We start from the raw sequence: 26,207 nt of genomic DNA on the forward strand, positions 1-26,207 counted from the left end.
AGCCAATTAAAATATAGAAGCATTTTTTACTAAAAGTAATGTGATGTCACATCAGGCCAAATTTTCAAAAGACTTGAAAAACAGCACCCATAAGATTTGCACGTGTAAACTGAGGAATAGTGTGCATAAGTCTATAACTTGCATGAAAACATTTTGCAGATCCTTTGAAAATATAAACACAATATGTTGCCAGGCTTAAGGATCTAATCATCCTGTAATGTGTATTAATGCTCAAAAAAAGCAGGCATACCACAAAGTACTCTAAAATGCTAATCCTTAATTCATAATATTAGTCCAATGAATGTAAATGGAAAAAAGCATTATGTCTGGTACTCAATGTTTACAGGATTAGGCCCTACAACTGTACCTGATCCTTTAGTTATTTTTCAGGGTTCTCTTAAACCAGTGTTCCTCAAAGTACAAGGCAGAGAAACAAGCAAATCCAGAGAAAATATACAAGGAGGAATATTTTTTTTTCTTTTATGGCCAAGCAGAGCCAGAGTTTATTTACCTGACCAAAATTGCCTTCATTATACCAGACAAGCTCAAAGACTACAATGGATTATTTGGTAGAGCTGGGGGCAGAATTTGTCCCAGGATACTTAACAGATACCCCCACCACCAAAAGAAAATTTAACTTTATATTCTAGTTAGTAACTTCAAGTTCCCAAATTATGATTCCACAACAAGCAAAGGAGAAAACTGATGAAAATCAATTCCTAGAAGAATCTGCCCAGCAGAGCCCACTTCAGGATTCAGGAATATCTGAGCAAGCAAATAGAAGCTTCACTCTATTAAAACGTACGGCAAACCAACCAACCAACCAACCAAGACAACAACAAAAACTTCTTGGCAAAAGGGAATGGTACAATAATAAAATTATCCGTATGAAAATCAAAAAGCAACTCCTCGTGAAACACAGGTGGGCCAAAATACCATATTCTAACTTTCATTATCTCATCAACATTGATAATTCTTGGTACACTCTTCACATTAAATGGTAAAGATGATAATAATTGAATTTGATTTTGTAAACCTTGTTTGTTCCAGGCCTCAGCTGAGGTTTCAGTTTCTTCACTTTCCCCAGCCTCTGAATCTTCTGAAAATTGTTTTATTTTATTCTTTAACACCGTCTTCTTATGAATAAGCTCCTGTTGTCTTTCCAGAAGTTCCTGAATCTGGATCTCTACTGCCTGCAGCTCACTATCAGTGGAAACCAGCTCCTCCTTTAGCACTGAAGTGAGAGAGGGAAAAAAATACAACATTGTAACATGTATATTTTGCTAATTACAACTTCAAATCACATTAGACATTTTGCATCCTGTGGTTGACAGCAATCCAATCTACAATCAAGAGTGTCTGGAAAAATGGAGCAAGTACTCTCTTAGCACCTTGACAGGACTGTTGCGGAACTTGAAATATTTAATATTCATAAGGCACTCTAAAGGTGTAAAATGCCATATAAATATATTAATAAACCACAACTGTACTCTTCTTTGCTGCAGCTTAGGAGAAGTCTGCCACACTGTAATGATGGATGATTACTTTGGTTGTTGTAGAAAAATCATGTCATAGTGTAACTTCTGAGAGACTATATCCACCTTGGCACAGGAATGGACTCAGATTCATAGATTTCAAGGACTGATGGGACCAGTGTGATATAAGAAGATCATTTTCATCTTGTGATCCTATAGTCAAATTTGGCCTTGACCACTTTTAGTAGACAGGGATGCATGTTAGCACCGTGAAAATAGCATTAACATGCTACTTGCAAATATTCCAAATTGAGTGCACAAGCTCTGTGCAGCTGCACAGTGAAAAGTCTTCATATCAGGAACAACATTAATGCCAGCAGAGGAAAGTGAACTGCGGATGGAAGCAGGGGAAGATAGGGGAATGTGCTAAAATATATAGACCACGCTCCCAACTCTACCCTGTGTCCTGATATGTCCCTCCTCAGGTCTAGAAGCAGAAGATCTGCAGAGCATGAATTCTGCATAGGTTTGCGAGCACAGCACAGAAGTCACAGCTTTTTAGGAGTACAGCCTAAGATATAAATTTGCTTCTCTGTGATTAAGCACACTAGTGTGAATTGAAGTCAAGTGTTTCAGTATGTGGCTTCATTGCATTTTCCATTTAATGGACTAAATTAGATCATGCATTATTTAGATGAATGTAGCAATATTTCTGAGACAGTTTACAGTCCCATCAGATAAAACTACACCAACATATTTTTTCAAAAATGTTATGCTTTGATCCAAAAATAGCAACCATAATAGTTCTCATGCACTGCAGCTACAGTAAGTCTGTGTATCAAAAATCCTCGTTGCAGATTTTCTGGAAACAGAACAAACCATGGAGGTTTTCCTTCCAAAATACCCTAAGGAACGAGTTCATGTTACAGACTAGTGGCCTGTGAAATATGCCTTTAAAAAAAAAAAATTAAAACCACTTTGAAATTGTTAGAAACCAGGAAAGCTTTTACAAACTTGTGTGTGTATAGCTACAGAAATGAAAAAAAAATGTCCAAAATGAAATATGGAGGAAAACGTGATTTAAAAAATTATAGCAATTAAAATAATTTTCAACCTGAAGAAAACGCATACAGTTGAGATAACAAGCAATGAAAACTGAGTTTTCTAACAAATCTGATGAAACCGGTTAAACGGTGCTGGAATGAACAGTTACCATCCTAATTTTGGCTTACCTGAAATGGTTGTCATCTTCAAAGTTGAAAGGACCCGTCCTTTATTAATAAATGTTGCTTAAGCAAGCAATTCTCGCTAAAAAAAATTAAAATATTTTATTAAAAATCTCTATAAATACATTAGACTGTAGTAAAGAAATGGGGGAAATTCCATAAGCTGATATATCTTCAAGCTACACAGGACAAAGCATTATACAAATATATCCTATAGAGCAATCCTCCTCTGGCAGGGAAACGACCAAGAGACCCTCCATAATTTCCATGGTATTAATAACAAAACAGCCAAGCTTATTAACTAGACATCATTTAGTACTTTCTTGTAAAATCACACTGAATATATTACATTAAATTATATGCCTGTAATTCCAATGTTTGCTAAATACCGATCCAGTTTTGTACTAATTTCTCAGATCCTGTCAGTATTCACAATCCCCACTAGAGGGCATCACACATTTCCCTCAACAAAAACACACTGATGTTAACTTAAATAAATTAATTCACAGGGAGAGGTCAATGACAGAATCCCTAGCACACTGCCAGACTTTCAAGGTAAGTGTTCTGCCAATTTGGGTCCTGAGTCAAGTCCCACAGAAGTCAGTGGAAGTCTGTCATCCCCATTAATAGGAATTGGAGCATGCTATAAAAACGTAGTCACATGCTTTAGCACAACAAAACAGAGAGCTGACTATTCATAAATGCAACTATAAGAATATCAGAATTAATTACATAGTGACCTGCTAAAAAGCATTGAACCACCATGATAGGACTTATGGGATTTTGTTTGTTATTCTATAGGAGTTAGAACAGCAGCAAAAAACTCTTCAATATATTAAGTTAATAAATATTTGTGAATGATATTCTTTGTATTTCAGTATATCTTCACTGTATTACAGTAAGAAAGTAATACAAAATTAAACAAAACATAAAAATAAGACATCCTTCATTACCTCAATAGGAACACTGATTTGGGGACAGGAAAAGGAAAAATCCCCCAGCAGACTTCTATTGTCACTGCCTAAAAACATTACCGATGAATGGAACAAATAATAGATCCAGCTAAAATACTTTGTTTTGTCAGAATATGGAGTCAGAATAACTGAAAGGAGCTCTGCCGTGGACAGAATCAGATTATTGCATAGAAATAATTTCAGAAAATATTTGGCAAGATTAAGCTATCTACTATATAGGACAGGTGGCACTGTTCAGAATCTACTATATCTGATCACAAGTTCATGAATCTGAAATTGACAGCATTAATGGGATAACCTCCCTTAATTTTTTATGCAAGTGAATTTAGTCCTTAGTAAAGTTACCAGGCTGGCAGCTCTGTAGACTGAAGTACCTAATTTATCCAAAGGACAGGAATAGAATGAGCAGGTGGCAATGCAAGCATCCCTACAAATGCCCTGCCAACATTAAACTGAGCATCCACCTCTATGAGAGAAAGTTCAGTGCTCATAATGATTCAGTCCTTGGCCTCTCTGTGCTGACGCTGCCAACGAGTGCACCAATTATTAGTTGCTTTTTCTCTAATGCAGACACTAAGGAACTGAACAAAGGCTACTGACTCATTTCACATAGGCCACTGAACAATCTTCAGATAGTGACTGGTTTCACTTACCAACCTTGCATGGATTCAAGCCAGCAGTCTAGAGGTGACAAGCTCTGTATCTCACTTGCCATCCAGTTTCCAAAATAAAACCTCAGAAGAGTCAAACTCTAAAAAGAACCATGATGTTAGTAAAGCACTGCAAAAAGCTTAAAGTTAGATAAACTAAAGCAAGGTTAGCTTCACAAGCAAGCTGTGGCTTATCAAGCTGCGTTAGATAATTCAACAACAAAAAAGCGAGATGAGATGTTCAGAATCTCATTAAAACGCACAGGAAAAAAATCCCAAGCTCGCAAAAGTTAAAAAGCATACAGAAGAACCTCAGAGTTATGAACTGACCAGTCAACCAGACACCTCATTTGGAACTGGAAGTACATAATCAGACAGCAGCAGAGACCAACAAAAAAAAAAAAAAAAAAAAAAAAAAAAAAAAAAAAAAGCCAATACAGTACAAAATTAAATGTAAACTACAAAAAAATAAAAGGAAAGTAGCATTTTTTTCTAATAAACTGTTCAGTTGTAAACTTTTAAAAGAACAGCTATGACATTTTGCTTAGAGTTACGAACATTTCAGAGTTATGAACAACCTCCATTCCCAAGGTATTCATAACTCTGAGGTTCTACTGTACTTAAAACTAACTCAACATAAGTATCAGTCAACAGCAAATAAGAGGAGTATGGCAAGTGCAGGAATATCATCATGTCAAGAGATTTAATGACCATGTCCAAGGATAAAGAATTTTTTTAAAAGAGAAGGAAAGTGTTAAATTACATGCTCCACCCTGTAGAGAGAGGCAGCTGAACATCTCAAATAGGCTAAGTATAGACAGAAGATGATTCAGCTGAGTAGAGGATGTTTATATGGAAAATGTGCATCTGGCAAACTGTACCAGAATGCTCATGTAGTGATTCATTGGTGAATTTCCTTAGGAGAGGGATGGCTAAAGCCAACAGCAGACAGAGCGTATAGCAAGCCACAAAAAAGGGAAGGTGAGGACTAGGTGGACAATGCCTATCCAACCCAGCTGAGAATTTACTGAAGCTGGAGGTAGTGAATTGTTATTTAGCAATTAAGTGGTGGGGGTGTTTTTGCATATTGGACATTCACATCACTTTAAAGACCACCAAAAAAAGGTATTAATCCAGGGAAGTCCTATGGTTCTATGTTACACAGTATAGGCACCGACTCAGTGGGTGCTCAGAGGGCTGGAGCACCCACAGGAAAAAAAAATAGTAGCACACACCCTCCCTTCCCCCATCAGCTGTCTGCCAGTGGTCAGGAGGCACTGACAGGAGGGGGAGGACCAGGGGTGGAGCTTCAGGTGGTGGGGTTGGGGTGGGGGCAGGAAGAGGCAGGGTGGGGTGGAGCCTTCGGGGAAGGAGTGGAGTGTGGGGCATGGCCTTTGGGCAGAGCGGGGTTGGAAAACCCCTGGGGAAAACTGAAAGTCAGAGCCTGTGTTACACAGGTCAGACTAGATGAGCACAGTGATTCCTTCTAGCCCTAAACCTCTATGCTTGGGGAGGGGGCGCTGAGAGGGAATTTCCTCAGCTTCTGTTTTAGTCAGTCACTGAATAGCTCTTGCCCCACATATGATACCCCGCCCTGCCCCTACATCTCTACCGCTCCCTTTACCCTTCCTTCCCCTGCTTCCGCCCCGCGTGGTGCACGTGGGAAGGGATGGGCTGATACCGCCGCCCCTACTCCTCCTATCCCATCCCCACGTGAACTCACCCCGGCCCTTCCCACGCGCTAGGCTCAGCCCGGCCGCCCTAAGCCCCCACCCCGCCTGCAGCCGCCGCACTCACCTCTCACTCTCAGCAGCGACGCCTCGGTTTCCCGCCCGCTCGCGCTCTTCCCTCCCTTTCCCAGCCCGCCGCAACTTCCGCAGCCGGCGCCGGCCTCTCCCGGCCAGTCACAGAGCGCGCCCCGCTAGGATTGGTCCGGCTGAGCCCCCGTACCGCGAGGGAAGCGAACAAAGTAGGCGTTGATTGGCCCGACTTCCGCCAATGGGCGGTGCCGGGGAGAGGGGAGCGGGGGGCTGCGTGTTTCCGGAAGACGTGGCGGCCGCTTCTGCCGCCGGTTCCAGCCACCTCCCCCCTCCCTAGTTCCCTGCTGCTGCCGCCGCCGCCACCGGCCTCGCCGCCACCATGATCTCCCTCACCGACACCCAGAGTAAGCGTCCGCCCGGCCCTGCGGCTGGGGCTCCGGGCGGGGGCTCCTGGGGCGCTGGCGGGGGGGGGGCTCTGTCGGGGAGCTCCGGGCGGGGGGGGTCTTGAGCGGCACGATCCTGACGCCGCTTCCCCGGGCGGCGTCCACCTCGGGGGTGATCCCGAGCGCGCCTGGCCGCTGCCCCTTTGTTCCGGGAGCCGGGGTCTGCGCCGCGCTCTCCTCCCGCTTCCTGTTCGCAGGTGAAGGGGGGAAATCCCCTTCACCCTTGTTGTGGGCGGGGGAAGGGCCTTGCCGGCTCCAGGGTCGTTTCCACTTGTCTCCGGCTGGCCGTCCTCCCCTCCCGCTGGACACGTGCGCCGGGAGGCCTCTGCAATACCCGGGATCTCTCGGACGAGCTTCATGCGCCAAACACGGACTGAAGTCCGAGCAGCCCTGGTAGTGAGGGGTCTGGGGAGCTCAATGTGTAACTATTTACAGTGTGTTTTCAAACGCCTCCGTTCGGCGAGCCAGCCCTGCGTTAGTTACCTTCTAATTCAAAAAGGAAAAGTTGTCCCAGCCATACTCACCATTTGGAAGACTGAATTTTGAGGAAGTGTATCTAATTGATAGTGTATCCTTTAATAAAACTGGTAGGTTTATAAGCAACAAAATTAAAATTGTGCTGTGTTCCGACTTCTGGAGTGAACTGCAAACATCCCAAGTAAAATTATACAAGTAGCACACATCTGATAAGCCAACAAACTGCATGTCATGACGCAATCTTGATAACAAAACCAGAATCTACTAAAAACAGAAGGCAGAGGGCCAGATTTTCTTTACATTAAGGCTCTGCTTTGGCAGTGTAAAAAGCCTTTAAAGTGTGTATAAATGTAATTTATGCCCACTTTAAGACCTCCTTAATTGCCAGAATGGTGTAAGACCATCCAAACGGCCATAGGGGGTCAGATCAATGGTCCATCTAACCCAGTATCCTGCTTTCCAACTGTGGCCAATGACAGATGCTTCAAAGGGAATGAACAGAACAAGGTAATCAAGTGATCCATCCTCTGTCGTCCAGTCCCAATGTCTGGCACTCAGAGGCTGAGGGACACCCAGAGCATGAGATTGCATCCCTGACCATTGCTGCTAATAGCTGCTGATGGAGCTATTCTCCATGAATTTATCTTATTCTTTTTTGAGCCCAGTTAAAGTTTTTGCCTTTCACAATATCCCCTGGCAACTAGTTCCACATGATGACTATGCGTTGTGTGAAGTACATCCTTATGTTTGTTTAAACCTGCTGCCTATTAATTTAATTGAGTGACCCCTGGTTCTTGTGTTATGTGAAGGGGTAAATAACACTTCTTTATTCACTCTCTCCACATTATTCATGATTTTATAGACCACTGTCATATCCACCATAGTCATTTCTTTTCAAAGCTGAACATTTCCAATCTTTTCAATCTCTTCTCATATGGAAGCTGTTTTATACCCCTAATCCTTTCTGTTGCCCTTCTCTGTACTTTTTCCAATTCAAATATATCTTTTTAGAGATGGAGTGACCAGAACTGCACTCAGTATTCAAGTTATGGTCTTACTATGGATTTATATAGTCACATTATGATATTTTCCATTTTATTATCTATCCCTTTCCTAATTGTTCCTAACATTATCTTTTTTGACTGCTTCTACACACTGAACAGATGTTTTCACAGAACTATTCACAATGATTCCAAGATCTATTATGACTCAAGGAAGCTAATGCAGACCCCATCATTTTGTATGTATAGTTGGGATTACGTTTTCCAATGTGCATTACTTTTCACTTATCAACATTGAGTTTTCTCTGCCATTTTGTTACCCAGTCACCCAGTTTTGTGAGATCCCTTTGTAACTCTTTGCAGTTTGCTTTGGACTTAACTATCTTAACTAATTTTGTCTCATCTGTAAACCTTGACACCTCAATGCTTATTCCTTTTTCCAGATCATTTATGAATATGTTGAATAGCACTGGTCCCAGTACAGATCCTTGGGGAACCTGCTATTTACCCATCTCCACTGTGAAAATTGACCATTTATTCCTACCCTTTATTTCCTATCTTTTAACCAGTTATTGATCCATGGCAAGACCTTCCCTCTTATCCCATGACTGCCTACTTTGCTTAAGAGCCTTTGGTGAGGGACCTTAGACTCAGACTTTCAGAAAGCCTTTGACACACTATCTTCTTGAGCACCCTTGTTCACGTGTTTCTTGACACCCTCAAAGAGTTCTAATAGATTGGTGAGGCCTGATTTTCCTTTTCAAAAACTGTGTTGACTCTTCCCCAACATATCATGTTCATCTATGTGTCTGATAATTCTGTTCTTTGCTGTAGTTTCAAACAATTTGCTGGGTATTAAAATGACAGGCTTACTGGCCTGTAATTGCCTGGATTGGACCCTCTGTTACTTTTTTAAAATTGGCCTTCCACCGGCTGTCTTCCTTGTCATCTGGCTCAGAGGCTGATTTAAGCCATAGGTTACATACCACAGTTAGTAGTTCTGAAGGCACTCAGATATGAAATTGCACAACTCTTGGGTGAATATCATCTGGTCCTGGCAATTTATTACTGTTTAATTTATTAATTTGTTCAAAAACCAACTCTGTTGATCACCTCAATTTGGGACAGTTCCTCAGATTTGTCAACTAAAAAAAAATAGCTCAGGTGTGGGAATCCTCCCTCACATCCTTTGCAGTGAAAACCGGTGCAAAGAATTCATTTAGCTTCACCACAAGGGCCTCGTCTTCCTTGAGTGCTCCTTTAGCACCATGATCGTGCTGTAGTCCCACTGATTGTTTGGCAGGCTTCCTGCTTCCGATCTACTTAAAAAACAAAAAATGATAGTAATTGCAACGGCTGTTGAGGGTTGGTCTGTTCTTCTCACCAAGGTGTTGTCACTGCATCTTGTGCAGTATGTTCTGGAATTCATCTCTTATCAGCCTGTGACTAGTATATTTAGTCCTACGGCTAACAGGTGGTCTGGTACGTCTTTCAAGACCTGCTTCCTGGTGGTGGTTGATTCTTCATCTCCTTTTCAGAATTCAAATTGATAAGGACATCCATGATGTTTCCCTTTGCTAGTGTGAATGGAGTTGGGGAAGAGGACAGATTCCAATTATAGTCCTCAGTCAGTAATTGATATTTGATATATTTAAGTTTACAGTGAAATATGGGTGTATACTTTTTGAATGTCAGATTAGGGAGTGGATTTTTACAGTATCTTTTAACAGAACATCTAAAGTAATAATCTTGTCCTTGTAATAGTAGTGTAAATTTAATTAGATCTTGAATCTGTTTGCAATCAAAATGAAAATTAAAGCAAATTTTAAAAATATGTACTGTTACAAGTCAGTCCACGGAAATATAATTTGGATATCAAATGGTGTTAAACAATATTGAGAGATGAGCTCACAAAAGTAATGACGTTAAAGGCTACCAGAGTAGATATAGCTACACAGAGTTGTGAAATCTTCTACTATTGCTAGTAAATGGAAGTGCTAGAATATATAAGCTACCAGTGGTTTTACCCCTGTGCTGTCTGACCAAGATAAGATGACACTGGGTATGTCTATGCTGCAATTAAAAACTTGCTACTGGAATGTGCCTGTTGATGCAGGCTGATGGGGCTTGGGCTAAGGGGCTGTTGTAATTGCAGTGTAGATGCTTGGGCTGGAGCCTGGTCTCTAGGACCCTGCTAGGTGGGAGGGCCCCAGAGCTCAGGCTTCAGTCTGAGCAGGAACCTCCATGCTGCAGTTAAACAGCCCCTTAGCCCAAGTGAGTCAGCTGGCACAGGCCAGCTGCAGGTGTCTAATTGCGTGTAGACATATCCATTGTGATTAAAACATTGTCGCCTGGTTTACACTAGTGCTAGGACTGGTGACGCTTTGCTGCTGTTTAAGCCAGATGTAGGAGAACTTCACAGAAACCTCAGTCTAGATGAGGCCTAAACTTGCAGCCCTTTGTGTTTTGATCTTGATCACTGTTGCAGAGAAGAATCTTGTAGGTTTGCTCTTCAGGCATCCCTACTGATACTTATCTTGCAGTTTAATCTAACATGTCTAATGAACTATAATTTTAAAAACTCAAACTTTGATTTACTAACAAGTCACTCAAAATCAATGATAAAGCTGTGTTTATTTTCATCTACAGAACTCAGATGTACACATGCACAATCGTGCTTATATGCTGAACTCTATTTCAATATGTAACTTCTAATTTAGTGATGTATTGCACAATATACAGTACATTTCATACACTTACTACTTATAGATCATATCATCAGAGAAGTCTCAGGTAGTTAAAATCACAACATTTATGACAAATAGGAAGCTTTAAAATGAACTATCTGAAAACTTCTTGAAGCAGGACCCTATTTTATTTTCCATGCTCATAACAATTTAAATAGGTAGAATTCGCTATGGCCATAACTCCCTCCCCCCCTCCCCGCCCCCCCACATCAAGATAGGAACTAAATGTTTCCACATTTTACATTAATTTCTGCAGCCTATTCATGTCAACTCTTAATTTGTGAAATAAATTTTCTTACATTTGTATGCATTGGTGCTACTTTTTTACTAACCTTTTTTACCTTTTTTTTTTTTTTGTGTATTGCAGAGATTGGAATGGGATTAACGGGCTTTGGTGTGTTTTTCCTTTTCTTTGGAATGATTCTCTTTTTTGACAAAGCACTTTTGGCTATTGGAAATGTAAGTGTTTGCTGTTCACATTTTAGTTTATACACATAGTTTCGACATGGAAGGGTAGAGTATTTTAAGTACATGATCCATTTGTATTAAATGTTCCCCTTTGAGATTTTTTTATTATCAAATGGAAACTGAGCCTTGGAAAATAGAATCATAGAACCCTAGGTTTAGAATGGACAAGGGTCATCTAGTCTAACCACTACCAAGATGCAGAATTTGTTGTGACTAAATCATTCAAGACAAATGGCTATCCAGCCTCCTTTTGAAAACCTCCAGTGAAGGAGCTTCCATGACCTCCCAAGGGAGTCTGTTCCATTGTCCTACTGTTCTTACAGTTAGGAAGCTTTTCCTGAGATATAATCTAAATCTGCTATACTGAATAAAACAGAATCTGGTATAAAAGAGAGATTATGTTCAATGCCTTATGTGCTAAACTTCCACTGACTCTGAAAGTTAAGCCAATCCCCCAATCACTCTAAAGATGGTACCACTGAGTCAGACTTGAGTCAGCCACAGTGAAGAAACTTGTGCTGCAGCTGCTTGTGCCACTGATTCTATACATTAGACTTCTCAGATTGACTGTCATGGGTAGGTCTACACAGCAAAGAAAAACCCATGGCTGGTCTGTGGGGCTGTTTCATTGCTGTGTAGATTTCCGGGCTGGGACTGGAGCATAGGCTGTAGGACCTTGTGGAGTGGGAGGGTCCCGGAACTCAGGCTCACAGGGCTCGGCTGCAGGGCTGTTTCATTGCTGTGTAGACTTCCGGGCTCGGGCTGCAGTCTGAGTCTGCTAGCACAGGTCAGCCGCAGGATTTTCTATGCTGTGTAGACATACCCTCTGACACCTTTTTTACAGTCTTGTATGTAAGGTAACTTAATAGAATTTGCATATTTATTTCCATCTAAGAACTCTAATATTTTGTAAACACTAACAAATTTAGCCTCTTAACACTTTTCTGAGGTAGGAAAGTATAATTAAGTGAAAACTGCTAATAATAAATTGAAAAAAAACACCTCTTGTCTGTGGTGAGTAGGAACTTTTACTAGTCAGTGCCTTCATCCTCTGCAGTTTCAAGTTTTCACTTAAAAAATTAAATTTCTTGCTTTTGTAATAGATTATATTCAGTTCATGTGGGAAAGTTAACTGATGTGATGTTGCCTTTCTAAATCTGACAGTTCCAGTGCTTTCGCTGCTGTTCACAGCTTTGCCCATCTACAGGAGATGAAAACTAACTAGAGGATTGTCGTTTTTCAATTGTTGCTATTCAGAACCCTGTGGGCAGCAGGGGTTAAGTCATCTTCACTCTGTTGCTACTGCTTGTGGAAGCTAGGGACAGCAGGGCAAATGTGGAAGCTGTTCACTGAATGAAAGTCCCAAAATAGATACTTGGAGGTGGGTATAATTGCAGAAGCCCCTCCCCTCCAAAGTATCAAGAAAGAGAATTTGTATATGGCAAAACATACATAAAATAAATATTTGGGATACAAAAGGAAAAACCATAAATATAGGGCAGGAGGTAAATAACTCAGTGTAGGGAAAGTGATATAAAGTGGGAGCTAGAGAGAAAGTAAAGAGCAAACAGAACTGAAGACAACACAAGAAAAGATACACTATCCTTACAGGAAAGGAAAAAAGTGGAGTGATACCAGGAAGAGAAAAAGATGCAACAAGAGAGTAGAAGAGTAAAAGTGACCTAGTACATGTGTCTTATTCCTTTAAAATGTAGTTGGTGTGGCTTTGAGGGTTTTGCAGCACAAGTATATTTCACTCTAGCTAGTAGGGTTAGTTCTCAGACTGGCAGGTGGCAGTTGTGATTAGAGAAAGATAATTAGATACTGATGGCCGAGCGTCAACTATTGTCAGTGGTACTACTTGGTCAAACAGAGTGAGTAGCATTTATTCTGCAACAGTGATAGACTGATAAACTATTATCAAAGCTGAGATGTAGTGGAAAAACAAGGAGCATCAAGACTGATACTTTATCTTCAATTCTTCCCATTATGTTATAATGAATATGCTTAAATATCTATAAACATCATGCATTATGTTGATCCATAACAGCTAAATACAAGTTATGTATTTAGTTATGTATGGATGGTGAGTCAGTGTCTTAAAGAAACACTGCCAAGGTAGAGCAAGATATGACCTGCCACTTACTAAGGCTTGTGTACACCAGAAGTTATTAGACAACCTTGGCCAGGGACACGATTAGGGTCCATGTCTACATTACAAAATACATGCCTTAATTTTTGGAGATAACTGTCGTCATAGAGACTCCTGGCATGGTTATATTTGTAATGTAGATGATTTGTGTATCTAGGGTGACCAGATGTCCCAATTTTATAGGGACAGTCCTGATTTTGGGGTCTTTTTCTTATATAGGCTCCTATTACCCCCGTCCCGAGTTTTCACATTTGCTGTCTGGTCACCCTATGTGTATCTAATTTACAAACAGTGACGGACAAGGGGTTGAGATGAATACTTCCACATCATAATGTTTCCAGCTTTGTAGAATGGTTATTAAACATTTGTAAAACTCTAAATTCATTTGGAATATATTCTCTCATTCATTATTGGATTTGTCTCTGTCTCTTTCAGGTTTTATTTGTGGCTGGCTTGGCTTTTGTTATTGGTTTAGAAAGAACATTTAGATTCTTCTTCCAAAAACACAAAATGAAAGCAACAGTCTTTTTCTTGGGTGGTGTGCTTATAGTTCTCATTGGTTGGCCCTTGATAGGAATGATCCTTGAAATGTATGGATTTTTCCTTTTATTCAGGTAAGACTTGTTTAAAATGGGGTTCTTCATTGGTATCTTTTTGTTATTAGGAGGAAATGTTTTTGCTAATTTGGCAGCATTCACTACTTCCACAACAGTTGCTAAACTGAAATTTCATCTCTAAGCACACTTTATAATTTATACAGATCGTTAATTTGTATTTGTAACAACCTGGAACTTGATATGTACTAGCTTGATACTTTTAAAATCAACATTGCCTAAATCCATTTGATATTTGTTACATTGTTTCATATGTGTGAAAAATTGCACTTGACAATTTCACACTCTTCCCACCCCCCAATCAAGCAAGGATTTTTTTAAAGAACCAAAATATCCTTTGGGCCTAAAATGTGGACTTTGTCTAACTTACCACCACCCCCAGTAAAAACCTAGCTTAAATCTGAAGAAACACGATGTTCTTTTGAAAAAAACCCAAATTTTATTTAACATTTCCTTCTGGTGTTTGCAACCTTGGTATTGTGCTAGTGTATGAGAAACAAACTAAAACAGATTTGTTTTCATTATCCAATCACCTTACGTCTCATAATGCTTATGGCTAGCATAATCACTTAAAATGGAGCAACATTTTGTTATATGGTTAACAAAAGTGAGTTATGTAAATCTGAAAAATCATTATTCATATATAGTAAGTTTCATACTTGTGCCTAGCATTCCCATAAGAAGCCATTCATCATTTTTCTTCATATCACTTCTGACTTGCTGAAATCCGCATCCTTTGGGGAGGGAAAGAGGAAAATGTCACATAGATGACACTATAGACCTTTTTGAACTTAACCCTGAACTTCTGATGAAATCAGAACTATTTTAAAAAAAAGAACAGGAGTACTTGTGGCACCTTAGAGACTAACAAATTTATTAGAGCATGCATCCGAAGAAGTGGGCTGTAGCCCACGAAAGCTTTTGCTCTAATAAATTTGTTAGTCTCTAAGGTGCCACAAGTACTCCTGTTCTTTTTTTAAATAGTTCTGATCCGAAGAAGTGGGCTGTAGCCCATGAAAGCTTATGCTCTAATAAATTTGTTAGTCTCTAAGGTGCCACAAGTACTCCTGTTCTTTTTGCGGATACAGACTAACATGGCTGCTACTCTGAGAACTATTTAACAGACTCATGACTCCAGTATAGTAGCCACTAAAGCTTTTTCCATGGTGCTGCAGTGGCAGGTGAAAATTAATGCAGTTGCTGTGGAAGTCAAAGGAAATGTGATTTGGATCATAATATCTTTAACTCACTAAAGTTGGATATATAGTCCTATATTTAAACACTTAAGTTGGGAATTTCAAAAGCGCTCAATATTGACCTGCCTTTGCTCCTCCTGAAGTCAATGGAATTTTTATTGTTGACTTCAGTGGGAGGTGAGTTATGTCAAAAGCAGAATGCTTTAAAAAGTCCCATCCTTAGATCTTCCTTGTTTTTGTTGGTCCAAGTTATTTCATCCTTAACTTGCAAAGTATTACCACAAATGTTTTGCAAATGGTTATGCATTGATCTAAGACTTCCTTCAGTAATTGGTACAGTAATTGGTATGTTAACAAAGAGGCAGTTTTGCTTTAGTCACTTGTAAATTGACTCTTAAATTTTGTTTTAAAGTTGTAAAAGCACATGTTGATATGTACCTCATCGCATCTTTAGGGAATCATAATTACGGTTCCGTGTCTGTCACAGATTCTGTGACCCTGGCAGTGGTCCCTGGCTAACCGGTGCAGCCGCAGTCCGCTGGCCTCAGCACTGCTGCCTGACCAGCCAGCCAGAGCAGCCGCAATCCGCAGCCCCGGGCAGCATTCCCCGGCCAGAGCAGCCGCAGCCCTGGACAGTTTATTGCCCGTGACCTGTCCATGACTTTTACTAAAAATACCATGACTAAATCATAGCCTTATTAATAATGTGAATTATTTCACTGAGTGTATTAAAATGGTTTATTTGAATGTGCTATTTGCATCTCTAATCAGCCACTTTGAAGCAAGAAAAATTGCTTTGGTAACACTTGAAAGCTTTAAAAGCAGCAAAGTACATTGTAAAAAAAATCTGAAATGTTGTCCGTGGTGGCACTTCATGCCTCAACAGTGCTTGCTGTGTGACAGAAGTCTAATATATATGAAAGAACAATCTCCAAAGAAATGAAGTGGCTGGCTAAAGTCAATGCACACAGAGTCCTACCACAATCTTTTAAAGCAGAACAATTAGATTATTTATTAACTAAGAGACATTAAAGAGCTCTCATAGTCTTACTTTCAAACCTAAAAGACTTTGGCTCATAAAACCACTTATCTTTAATTTAACTCTTTTCTTGACACTTGGTAAATCTAAAATTTGTTGTAAAACAAGTGGTTCCTATTTTTTAGCCCATCTCCACTATGGTGCTGCATTTGTTATATCATGCAGACTTCCGTAACACAGTACAGTATCAAAAAATAGGTGTGTCTCCTGCAGAATCAAATAGGAAGAATAAGCTCTCTTCCACACATCAGTCTAACATGTCAAAATAAAAAAAAAAAACCACAGGAAATAACTGGCCAAATGCATAGTTTTTTACGTAAACTTTTTAAAATTTGCTTTAGTAGTCTCCATTGGAATTACAGTAGAACCTCACAAGTTCTCACATAGCTAATCTGTATATCTGAGAATTTATTCAAACAGCTCTACTCCTACTTCTCAGCATATGTCTAATAAATGACTGCTGTACTGAGGCCTTCATTACTTTATAAAATGCATTTGCACTACATTAATGATATACTATAAACTATCAAATAGATTAAAGAAACTTGTCAAAACAAGTGAACAGATGGTATTTTAATGGTACAGCCTTTGTTTTTGTAATTATTTGCTTGTTAAATTGCCAGTTTTGGTAATCTGCAATGGGAGTCCCAGGTTACTCAGTAAGTTTCCCAAAACTTTAAACATTGTGAGAATTTCTTTCCCATTAAAACATCAAATCAGCCCATGCATCTGTCATAATGTACTATAGTGTCAGCTTCTGAAATAATTTAATCCTATATTTGGGCATAAAATAACTGGTGAAATGTATTTTATTTCTACTAAATATTGGTGGGATTTTCAAAAGTACTCCAATTGTTAGGATTGCTGGCCCTAGTGACCCTCAATGTGCTCCTAACTCACTTAGGTACTTTATAAAATCCTACCTCTATCGGGTGAGATTTTCAAAACATTTTAAAAGGGGCGGGGGGAGCTTTTGAATATTGTATTTTTTCCTGCCACTTCTTTCTCTCCCTCCCCTCCTGAATTAGTAGATCCCATATATATATGTCAGAACTTATTTTCTACTAAAAAGCTACAAGTAATTTTTTTAATGCAATCTCATTTCAAATAACTCATTCCTTCATCCAGTCTAATATGTGAGAATAATATCACGTCATGTTGGACCTACGTAACTTCAGAATCTTTTTGTTTAAAGGGGTTTCTTTCCTGTGGTGGTTGGTTTTATTAGAAGAGTGCCAGTCCTTGGATATCTCTTGAATTTACCTGGTATAAGCTCGGTAAGTATTCATCTACTTAAAATTAAGTTTGAACCTTTTTGTTCAATCCATGGTGGTTGTAGATTTAGCAAATAATAATGCAGAAATACTATGCACATAGTCATAGAACAATAAATGGTTACTGTGTATGCATTTTGTACAGTTCTTGCACCATACGAGTCATATTCAATCCTAAAGAAGAGATTAAAATAAAACGAATTTCCACTGAAGTCTCTAAAGTAGAGACACTTATAGCTGATTATCCCTGCATCATTATATTCAAGTTTTGAATTACATATACATGTTACAAATGCCAATGATCTGAGACTCCATTATTCGTGTGCACCACTGGGTCAAAAATAAAATTAGGAGCGGTTTTAATTCTGACTTAGGTTTTTATGTTTGATCTACTTAATTTTGCGTAAGTTAAACATAAAAAAGCCCCAGAGTAATTTCAAATTGCTCTCTTTCAGACTAGCATAGACCTTCAAGGTGAGTCAAGAATATGCCTAGTAACTGTCTCTAGGCACCAGCATCCTTTGTGTAGGTCCTTTGGTACCGTATTAGTAATGAGATGAATGAGATCTGTGTGTATAATTCATTGGGCTAATTCATAATGCCAGAAGAACAATCGTGATGTAGCATGTTGATGGCTGGAAGTAGAGCCTTGTCGATGTTAATGTAGGTATAATAAGGAAATAGACTAGATGTATTATTTTGTACTATATGGTAAAGTGAAAACTGATCCATAAACTTTCATGTGATACATAATCATTTATCTAATTAATACTTATTCGGGTCCACTATGCTTGGGATAAGTTTTGCCATTTACTGAGATCTGTGTTTTTCACATTTGCCATTCTTTTAACGAAATAACCAGGGAATAGGAGAGAGGCAAATAGCACCAGAGAGAGGATAACCTAGGATTTGTACTGTGCATATGTCTCTTTGTATTTGGAAATTTGTAATTGTAAGTGTTTTAACCTTAGTCTTGAAAGCTACCATTTAATACATACATTGTAAAATTCAGAAGCTGTACAATTAAGACATACAAAGTCCAGTTTGCAAAGATTGATTCATTTTAAAGTTCAAGTTCATCTGTTTGAATGTTGTAGTCTAACAGTCCCAGGCCAAGGTCTGGCTCATGCTCCATGATCAATTGAATGTTCCACTCAGCAATTGATCTTACCTAGATATATAAATTGATCTTAATGGGGTTAAATCCTGTTTAAAAAGATAATTGTTAATGTTTTATTCAAAGCCTACGTAGGCTCAGAAGAGAATCCACAGTAATGGTCAGTTGAAATATCTTATTTGGTCTGTTAATGCATGAGTGGCTGATATTTTTTTCTTTTAGTTAATTATTTTATTTTATTTTGGCCATTAAGCTAGCAGTGTTACCTGCATTCTTCTAATTTATGTTTTCATTCTGTTGCATTTTCATGTTGCACCATTAATATCCATGAAAAACATATCATGCAGAAACACAAATTGCAATGTAAGGTATTTTTGATGTTTACAAATTTATAAATCTCATGAGACCTTGGTGAGTACTATTTGACTATAATCATTTTCAGTCACCTACTAAATGCGCACAAGTACCAATTTATATTTCTGAGATAGCATTTTGAATGTACATGCATAAACGTGCAAGTAACTTAAAGAATTTTTTTTTTGTCTCTTCTCTCCTACAGCTTGTAGATAAAGCTGGAGAAAGCAACAACATGGTATAATGACAAGTGGGCAGAAGGCTGGTTCTAAATTTATTGTATTATTTATAAAGCTTTTGAAGAATATTCAGCACAAAGATTAAATTGTGAACAAAGGAAAAGCTTGTAACATTCTTTATATAAAAGTTTAATTTAAAATGTATAGTCTACAAAATACATCATTAGACAAGAAGCTCAGCAAGCATGCTTCTGAGACAAGCTATTCGAAGAATTTGGGAAGTAAACCGAAGAGGTGAAAGTCATGGGATAACCCATGCTACAACTGTTCAAGACTGTTTTTAATGTTTTTGGAAAATATGCTAAACATAATGAACCCTCATGGAACTAACGGTGCCTGTACTTTACCTCCTTATTTTGAAGGTTTGGTAGAGTGAACAGGTCTTTATTTTTAAGGCATTCCCCTCCTACCTACCCAACCCACCACCTGCCACATCCAAAAAAAAAAGAGGAGGTGCGGGGGGCAAAAAATATTACCTGTTGTTTAACAAAAGATGTCTTTCTTGCATGAAAGTTAAGATGGATAATCATTTTTAAGTATATGTAATAACAAAGGAAACCCCTCTACACTTCTACTGTAAACATTTTTTGTAAATATGTGGCTAAAATAAAACTTCATTGTTATCTTCATGTTTCATAGCCAAATGTAAGTTGGATTTGCCTTCAGTTTTGGAATATGCAAAAGGTCAATCTTTACTAACTTCAGTCTAAAAATGCAATTGGTTCCGAAGTTGTACAGTTTAGCTGGGAACTCTTGAAACTGACTTACACTCCTTTGGATTTTTTTTCTTCTTGACTCATGTTACCTGTGCACATCAAGATGAGGATGTAGCTCTTTGTCACTGAATAAACTTTTGCATATCCTGTTTAGTTCATGAAATGATACATTTGGTTTTACACAAACCCTGTGAAATATACCCTACTCAAATATGAAACATGTTTTTAAATAGTTGGAAGCCCTCGCTTCTTTTTGCCATAGGACTACAAGTTACAAATCTTATTTTTTACAGTAATAAAATGAAACCTTTAAACTCTGTGTGTGAGAGTTTCTGGAAAATTGAATTTAACAAATTTAACTGAAAAACAAATGCCAGTCTGAGTGTCTATTTATATGACTTAATTGCTGCTTGATTTCAGTCATTTTTAAATTATTTATCCCGTCAATCATGAAAGCAATTAGCATCTATAGAGCATGTATCTGATCTGGACTATAATTTTCTTTGGCCTAAATTGAGGTAAATGAAGATTGCATATTAAAGTGCGAGTAGTGATTTTTCTAATTTTGTTGGAATGTCTAACGTGCTTTTCCAATAAATCTAGATTCATAGTATTTTTCATCTAAAGTGAGCAGCAAGTAACTTGTATCTGTGCAAACGTTGACTTTAGCAGTTTCTCAGAATTTTTTGACTCAAGTAGCTATAGTCTCATCAATCTAATAAGTGATTCTTTTGCAAAGTTAGAAAATACCAAACTAATTTTTTAAAACTAATGTTTTTAAGATGGGATAGAGCCATCACATACAAAATATACATTTTTGGAAGTACGTAGTTTAAAAACATCTTTGCATATGTGGTGGGTTTTCCAGTTGTAGATGTATAAATCGCCATGGATTATTTTCTAAACATCCCCATTTACTTTGTTTTCTTCTGGGGAACAAGGTAGTGGAAAGTAAAATGCAAAACACTTTGGGAACAAAATGAATAGGGCAATAGCCTGGTAGCCCAGTGCATCTTTTAAGTTTAGTCAGTGCGCATTATGGCTTTTTAATTTTAATAATGAAAGAACTTGGTTGTGGGTTGGGGGTTTTTTTGGTTTGTTATATTCCTGATGGCATGTGTGTTAATTTACAAACAGGACTAAATATGACTTGTGGCTCCTACCTCAAGAGAAGAATCAATTTTAATTGCCCCTGTGTATCTGTTCTGTTTCAAGCAACACCTTTCTAACACTAGTGAAATAATTTACTTTCTGAACAACCAAATGGGCTTGAAATACTAGTCTGCATCATGGGAATCAAGTAATTTTTTTTATTTAATCAGACAATGTTACTTCATTTACAATAGATGTGGAAAAATGCTAAGGTCTTTACTCTTATCTTTTAAAAGGTAATCTAAAGTGCAAAAGCTGGATTGTACCACATGACTGTTCTGTAGTCATTTTGGAAGAAAATTGCTTGATAAACTTATGCCAAGTACCTTCTTCCACAAGAACTTTGGACAGAATCTTTAAGATGGGACAATGTCTTGCTGTTCCATGATCTCTCAGCCCTTCAGTGAAACACAGAGGTCTGCAATTCACATCACTTCTACTTGAATTCACAGTTTTACATCAAGTATCCGCACAAGTGGTGCTCTTTTTTTTGTCAGGAATGAGACTGACAAATGTACTACTCAACTGAGAGGAGACAACATTGTGTGTAGCATTTAGCAGTCTGTATCCCTCAAGGTAACATAGTCTCAAAGACAAACATCGGTTTTGCCAAGTACCTGTAAGTGGTGGGGAAGAAGTAAAAACTACTCCTTAGCCTTAAGTGTTTCTGTCATTGCAAAAATGTATCTTCTGTAACAGAAACATATTTGGAGCATTTCCTCTTTTAAATGTAATTTATAATTGCGTTAAGGCTCACTAACAGATCTATCCTGAACAGATGAATACTGTAAATACACTTGTCATACCTTGAATAAATGAGTACTTTTTTCTATTAATTGTTCATGTCTTTTTATTTTTTAACTGCCACGTCTTTGAAGAAAATATTCTATACCATTTTGCTTGCAGGAAGAGGGACACTGCAGTTCTTATCTGTGTTGCTGGATTGCATAGTGGAGCATATGGAGTCTGGAATGAGTGTCTTGTATTAGATCTTTGGAATGTTGTTGTAGCCATGTTGGTCCCAGGATATTGGAGAGACAAGGTGGGTGAGGCAATATTATTTATTGGACCAACTTCTGTTGGTGAAAGAGACAAGCTTTTGAGCTACACAGAGCTCTGTGTAACTGGAAAGATATTTCACCCACCTGGCTCTTTTTTGTATTAAATCTGTCGGACAAGCATTTCTTAGGTAGGCATCCCCTTGCTACTGTTAATATCATCTTGGTATTTAACCGAATTTCTTAATTGACACACTTTTTACAAGCAGCAATCAAAGAAGCAGTGTGGTCCAATGGTTAAGGTACTCAGCTGAGACTCAGGTCTATATTCCATTCCTTGCTGTCACTGATCTACTGGGTAACTCTAGACAACTCACTTCCCATCTTTCTGTTACTCTAAATAGACAAAGGCTTGAAGAGGAATGTTTACACAGCAAAGGAAAACCCCTGGGTGGCCATGCGGGCCGGCTTGGGCTGCAGGGTTGTTTCATTCCTGAGTAGACTTTCAGGCTTAGCCTGGAGCCTGAGTCCCACACGCCTGAGTCAGCTGGCAAAAGCCAGCCACAGATTTTTCTTTGCTGTGTAAACATACCCTTAGTTCCTGCCCAAGAACTGACCGTTTCTGTGCTTGTACAGTGCCTAGCACAATGTGGCCTTACTCTCAGTCTCTAGGTGCTACTGTAATATAAATGCTGTTTGAATGTAACAATTACTGTATGATGGAATGTTCTAATGATATAAATGCTAAACCTACTTGTGGCTCATTGGCATTTAACAGCGCTAAGCAACTGTGCTTGATGCCTTGGTTTAATTTGAGATGGGTAGCATGTCCCAACTATGACCATGGCATGCCCATAGCTATGTTTCTAGCTGCAATGATGCCAAGTTGCATCTAAAGTAAAGATCTAAATAAAGGCAGGGCTATCTTAGAATAACAATTACATAATCATTTCTTGACAGATTCCATGTGGCCCCATAGCTACAAAATATCCATCTTTTTTTTTTTCCTGACTTGCCTGACTGAAATACCTAATAGGCAGGTCTGAGGAAAACAGAACCAACAGTGTCAGACTAGCTAACTTAACTGTTCTCCAAAATGGGATAAATGCCTAGTTTGGATACATCTCTCCCTATAATGAGGACAATGTGAATATATGGCTCAAAATACAGATTAAATGTTAATTAAAACCAACCATTGCTGATACAGAAAAAAAATCTTAATTTTGTTCTTGGTACCTCCATCCCTTTATTAGAATGGGAGGTGGAGAATAGTCTAAAGAAACTACAGAATTTCATGTATAACACATTTTTAAAAAAATAGGAGGACCCAATTTGACTCACTTTCCAGGTTGAGGATATACAAATATACTATTTAAAACTATTAGGGACTATTTGGCACAGCTTTTGCTCAGCCCCCACCAATGATAAAAATAAAGGGTGATTTATGCTATGAATTTTGCAAAGCATATCATAACCCTGTGGTTAATGATCCCTTAAAGAAGAGCACTTCTAAGTGTCTCAGCACTCCAGCTCAGTCACAATGTCTTGGGTTTTATTTACGTTGTTAGACAGGGTACTGTCCTGTAGATTGTATTTCAGGATAAACATACATTATGCTCCCTAGGCTAAGGGATCCTGCTCCACAGTGATCTTCTTTCCACCATGCTAATTTCAGAGTATTGATTATCTGCCAAAGCAGCTTTCATATTCATGTGAATTTGCAGAGAAATGACAGCATTGATGTAAAGCAGTTGTTGTGACGCTCTTCAACCTGAATTGCCTTTTTATTTTGTATGGACACTTCTATTCTTTTTTAATGTTTGGATCTATATTAATAACTAACCATATTTAGGATGTTTTTCAAAGATGTGTGCATTTTTTCTGTGCTGATACAAGTGCATGTGCCTGATTTATACTTTCATATAATCCATGTGTGTTTGGGGGTATCTATGCTTCAGTGCTAAAATTTTGTTTAGTGGTGCTGTGTGCTATTCAACAGATGCCATGTTCCACTGCAAATGTGGCTGCATTTTAGTAGAGGGTGAGATGACTCCTCTTGTATGAATAAATGATTCTCTTATCGGCTGCAGTGCAAAAAGGCTAGAAAACAAGGGAAATAATAGGGCCCTATGTCCCGGGGTGGTGTGAGACTTATTTAATGTACATAAATCACTTTAAGATCCTACCTGTCGTTATAAACTAGGTTTGACACACACACCCAGCCCATGGTGAGTTATCAGTGCAGCAGGCATGTGGGCAAAAATGAGGGTGCTTTGCAATTTGTCTGTTGGCACTCAGTCTTGAATCTTTACTCAGGCTCAGATTGTCCCTGGTGCAGGTTTTTCCTACATACAGCACAAGCAACTCCCTTCAGTGGATTGCCCCTCAGATCATCCCATCCAAGGGGTGGGGGGCAGGGAGGAAGGGTATTTTTGCTCACCCCCTGCCCTCCAGATCGGGGATGGACTCTATCCCCTCATTTCTGGCTTTAGCCCAGACCCTAATAAGAGGTATCTGAATTTCTAGCATAGGGGAGGTACTAGACACTGACCCACAGCCAGACAAGTTGCTCTCAGCTGAGAATGGCTCGGAGCACACAGATGGAGGCGGTGCCACACTTACCCAGCAGGGGGAGCCAAAGGGAAGAGAAAAGCCTCCTGTCTCACCGCAAGGAAATAATTGCCACTTGCCAGCCACCCTCCCAAATCAAGGGTGAGGGACAGCAGCCCCATTGGGCAGACAAAGAGGGGCATAGAGACTCAATAGCTTGGGGTGTGGGGTGGGAAGGAGGTGACAGAGACCCTGTTGTGCTAGGGAGAAGATGAGGGTGTGCTACAAAGGGCCCTAGGCATACGGGACAGAGGGAAGGACACAGAGAATCCTCTGGTGTGGGTAGGGTGCCAGTCTGAAGTAACAAAACAAAAAAACAACTGGGACCTGTGGGTTGGACCTGTGGGATGATCCTGAGCCCGTGGAGCTGGACTGAGCCCCTTTACAGATTTTTCAGGACAGCTACCTCAAAAAAGGGACGATCCTGAGGAAACCTGGACAGGTGGCAACCCTAGCATGTGGGGGAGAGAATGGGGTACATAGAGACAGCCCCGGGAGAGGGGTAAGAAGTGACTGCACAGTCCGAGTGTGTGTGCATGTAGCGGGGGGAAGGGCAGAAAATGGGGGCCACACAGTGCTTCTGGTATGAATGTTGGGTATTGAGGGTACACAGATCCTCTAGGGCAGTGGTTCTCACCTTGTGGCCCATGTGCCTCTTGCGGCCCTATCAGCACACAGCTGCGGCCCATGTGACATCCTCAGGGCCATACAGGTAGTATCTATATGTGCATGCAGCCCACATAGCACAGAGAGAGCTGCATATGCAGCCCACAATGGAAAATAGGTTGAGAATCACTGATTTAGGGCCAGAACAGGGGAATGCAGAGGTCAGGGAAAGAGGGAGGCAATCAGAGACCCATTGGGCATGAAAGAGACAATCTTAGAGCTGGAAAGAGAAGACAACTTGGCAGGTGGGACTGAAGCTGGATGAGATGTCCACAAAGACTTTGAACACAGCAAAAAAGTCTCCCACCTTCATCAGCAGGATAGCCTTGCAATTAAGGCATGGGAGTGTGACTTGGGCTTTTTGGATTCTATTCCTGACTCTGCCACTAAGTTTGTGTAATTCTGGGGAAACTATTTAACAGTTCCATGCAGCGCTTTGCCCATCTGTCAAATAGGGCTAGCACCTCCCTCCAGGAATGTGAGGCTAAATTCATTAATGTTTGTTCAGGGGCTTAGACATGAGGAGTGACATAGAAAAGTATATAGAGAAATCATGTAAAACGTAAGATACCAAAGGAAAAAATGGAGTTACTGGGTGCTCCTGAAAACACTAGATGGGTATAGCCGACCATCTGGGCTCCCTCTAAATAAATAGGTAGAGGATGCAGAGAGATGACAGTTGTGACTGGAAGAGTAGTGAGAGCCACTGGAAGCTTTCACAGGTTTCAAAAAGCATCGGAACTGATCCAAATATCTGAAGCTTCTGTAATTAGTGTGTGTGTATATATTTTTTTCTGTTGTGCAAGCTCTAATGCAGTGTACAATTTTGCAACATTGAAGTCAGTTCTGTACACACTCT

The 26,207-nt window shown here is 39.4% G+C and overlaps 2 protein-coding genes across 5 annotated transcripts in view; one reads left to right on the forward strand and one right to left on the reverse strand.

The window, feature by feature from the left end:
• RECQL (RecQ like helicase) overlaps window positions 1-6,155 on the reverse strand; it is a 32,612-nt gene extending 26,457 nt beyond the window's left edge. The window contains exons 1-4 of one of the 4 annotated variants that reach the window (XM_024203254.3): window positions 4,333-4,602; window positions 3,655-3,722; window positions 2,708-2,783; window positions 1,037-1,234 (exon numbers count right to left, since the gene is read on the reverse strand). In XM_024203254.3, the coding sequence (XP_024059022.2) occupies window positions 1,037-1,234; window positions 2,708-2,723 (214 nt within the window). In that variant the 5' untranslated portion in view covers window positions 2,724-2,783; window positions 3,655-3,722; window positions 4,333-4,602. Of the gene's footprint in view, window positions 1-1,036; window positions 1,235-2,707; window positions 2,784-3,654; window positions 3,723-4,328; window positions 4,603-6,122 lie in introns of those variants that run through there. The other 3 variants (XM_026652257.2, XM_024203255.3, XM_024203253.3) reach the window with 3 other exon arrangements.
• Window positions 6,156-6,349: 194 nt separating this feature from the next.
• On the forward strand, window positions 6,350-19,835 carry GOLT1B (golgi transport 1B). Its single transcript, XM_024203259.2, has 5 exons — window positions 6,350-6,489; window positions 11,121-11,212; window positions 13,809-13,987; window positions 17,418-17,499; window positions 19,173-19,835. Exons 1-5 carry the CDS (start codon window positions 6,465-6,467, stop codon window positions 19,209-19,211), a joined length of 417 nt encoding a protein of 138 aa, XP_024059027.1. The 5' UTR covers window positions 6,350-6,464; the 3' UTR covers window positions 19,212-19,835.
• Window positions 19,836-26,207: the final 6,372 nt, after the last annotated feature.

This window comes from Terrapene carolina, unplaced genomic scaffold (genome assembly GCF_002925995.2).
Source record: "Terrapene carolina triunguis isolate 2854851 unplaced genomic scaffold, T_m_triunguis-2.0 Scaffold112, whole genome shotgun sequence".
NCBI lineage: Eukaryota > Metazoa > Chordata > Testudines > Emydidae > Terrapene > Terrapene triunguis.